This window comes from Laetiporus sulphureus (assembly GCF_001632365.1).
Source record: "Laetiporus sulphureus 93-53 unplaced genomic scaffold LAESUscaffold_280, whole genome shotgun sequence".
NCBI lineage: Eukaryota > Fungi > Basidiomycota > Agaricomycetes > Polyporales > Laetiporaceae > Laetiporus > Laetiporus sulphureus.
The window spans coordinates 1-1,993 of record NW_024468789.1 but is presented as its reverse complement, the minus strand read 5'-3'; the positions used below and the strand labels follow the sequence as shown (position 1 = coordinate 1,993).

The following is a 1,993-nucleotide window of genomic DNA, read 5'->3' as shown; positions in this document are numbered from 1 at the left end:
CGCCTGTTCTTCTCACCCACGCTGTGGCCTACAGCATAGAAATTTAGGAAGCAGCTTAGAAGACTGCTCCGGTTATTGTCCTCGGGTTCCGTCGAGTCCAAGGTAGGTTGTGAAGTCAAGATTCTCATGTCACCGTGACGCTGAGATTAGCGCAGGATCAATTCATTATTCGAGACGGTCACAGAGGGAAGGATCAAGGTAGCGGGGTAGAAATGAGTGTAGTACACAAGGTAAGCAATACCTCGTCATTGGTCTCCCAGACCCTGGACTGATTCAGATGCGCTGCGCACAATTGCACAGGTCGAGACAAGTGATTGGACGATGCGGGATTATCGGGCTGTGTGGAGCCTGCCGTATGAAGGTGAGTAACGTGAAAGCCAGGTTCCTATATCATTTAAATTTCCTTGCCCATCAGGATCGCATCGCCAGTCAAGATGGCAACGCTGTGCTTTGGAGAGCGGAGAATCCGAACCATTGTAAGATGAATTCCATCACACAATGCGTAACGTATGCTGATTCTCCTATTCGCAGCCTCAAGAATCAAGAACATGAACTGATCACTCGCGATCACGTTGCAATGTGCTAGCTCAACTGCATCCCTCAACGACAAGCATCTGCTGTGATGAGGTCCATGACAGAGGCTCCCATAGCTCTTGAAGTGGCGACCGCTACGTGTACAGCCTGCCAGAGGCCCCCATTCCTGTGACTTGATCTGGAGAATCTTACGCTGCCTATGCCAGCATGCTAAGTATACACGATGTGCGGATGTGGTATCATTATGTCAGAAACTTGTATGTGCCAAGTCCAAGGTCTGCGGGGTACGTGCTAACTGTATACTTCCTTGCTTTAGAGGATGATGCATGACAATCCGGGAAGACTCGAAGTCCTGTCCCTGAAATGTATGCCAAAGCAACAGCGCGTACGCCATAACCTCAAGCAGTCCAATAAAGGCAAGATGCGCAATGTCCAGGCGCGCCTTCCTCCAGCACCAAGGCGATATGCAAGTACGCTCACGATGAACTCATAACTTCGACGTCATGCACATGCCTCTTCGTGGACCGTACTACACACGTTGCCTGTCCTCCAGCTCGCGTTCAACAGCACGGTGGCCATGCGTGAAGATCTACATGGTCTTCTGCATACTGGCCTGTGATCTACAGTCACAACCCTTAACATCCTTGTCTCGATCCCTGCTCATACAACGGTCATCAGAGCTCGACACTCCCACTCACAACGGCCGCCCACGGTCAATATTCGTGTTCACGTTAATCGCCGAAGATCTCGATCAAGCCTCGCGATTACAACGGTCCGCCGCAGGTCATTCCTGTCATCACGACGGTCATTCTGCCTGGAGAACGACGCGCTCAGCAGTCAGTTGCCATGCCTGCAGGGCAGAGGTGCACGCGCACTTGCACCCATGTTCAAATCAAGTTTCGTCCCTCACGGTCTAGCCACGTCGCACTGGTGGGCACAAGGAAGTCTGTTTCGATTGGGGCGATCGTGCGGCAGCTCGAGACTGCACCGCTTGCGCAGCTCAATAGCTTCTGGTTGTGGCCTCACCGTCCTCCTCTCAGGCTCAGCATCCCATCGTGCATCCATCAAAACGGTCGCATATTTTGGAGATTTGGTATGGTCAGCCATCAGACGTCACATACGCCGGCTCGTTAAGTTCACTCCGGGATCACCTTTATCCTGGATTGTCGTGGAGGTGCGGAGGTGAATGTGTCCGCGTTCAGGGTATGTACGTTTTATTGTACCAGAGATCCTGTCGGGCATCAAGTACAGGCAGATGGGCTCAGCTCAATTCACTGTGCCCTCGCGCAGCCAGCAATTGACCGTCATCGTCTGAAGACTCGAATGGATCCAAATGTGGCTCGGACGGCATGGCTGAGGTGATGAATGCACGCAGGAATGCAAGGGTCGGACTTCTGGCAGGATTTCTTTGGAGGGACATGGACGAGGAACATGAAGTTGCGGTGGGCACAAGGAATAG

The 1,993-nt window shown here is 52.3% G+C and overlaps 2 protein-coding genes across 2 annotated transcripts; both read left to right on the top strand.

Annotated features, from left to right (window-relative positions):
* Positions 1–47: 47 nt before the first annotated feature.
* Positions 48–586, top strand: LAESUDRAFT_718667 (uncharacterized protein; the record flags this gene model as incomplete). The annotated part of the gene is made up of 5 exons (XM_040907476.1): positions 48–102; positions 156–230; positions 301–361; positions 416–476; positions 532–586. Coding segments are annotated over 5 exons (307 nt in total), but the record flags the coding sequence as incomplete, so codon positions are not given.
* Positions 587–754: 168 nt separating this feature from the next.
* Positions 755–1,599, top strand: LAESUDRAFT_244284 (uncharacterized protein). Its single transcript, XM_040901715.1, has 2 exons — positions 755–791; positions 851–1,599. Exon 2 carries the CDS (start codon positions 1,038–1,040, stop codon positions 1,449–1,451), a length of 414 nt encoding a protein of 137 aa, XP_040757181.1. The 5' UTR covers positions 755–791; positions 851–1,037; the 3' UTR covers positions 1,452–1,599.
* The last annotated feature ends 394 nt before the right edge of the window (positions 1,600–1,993 follow it).

What these genes read in the sequence shown, in the direction of transcription:
- LAESUDRAFT_244284 (XM_040901715.1), top strand. Translation starts at nt 1,038, where the DNA reads ATGCACATGCCTCTTCGTGGACCGTACTACACACGTTGCCTGTCCTCC.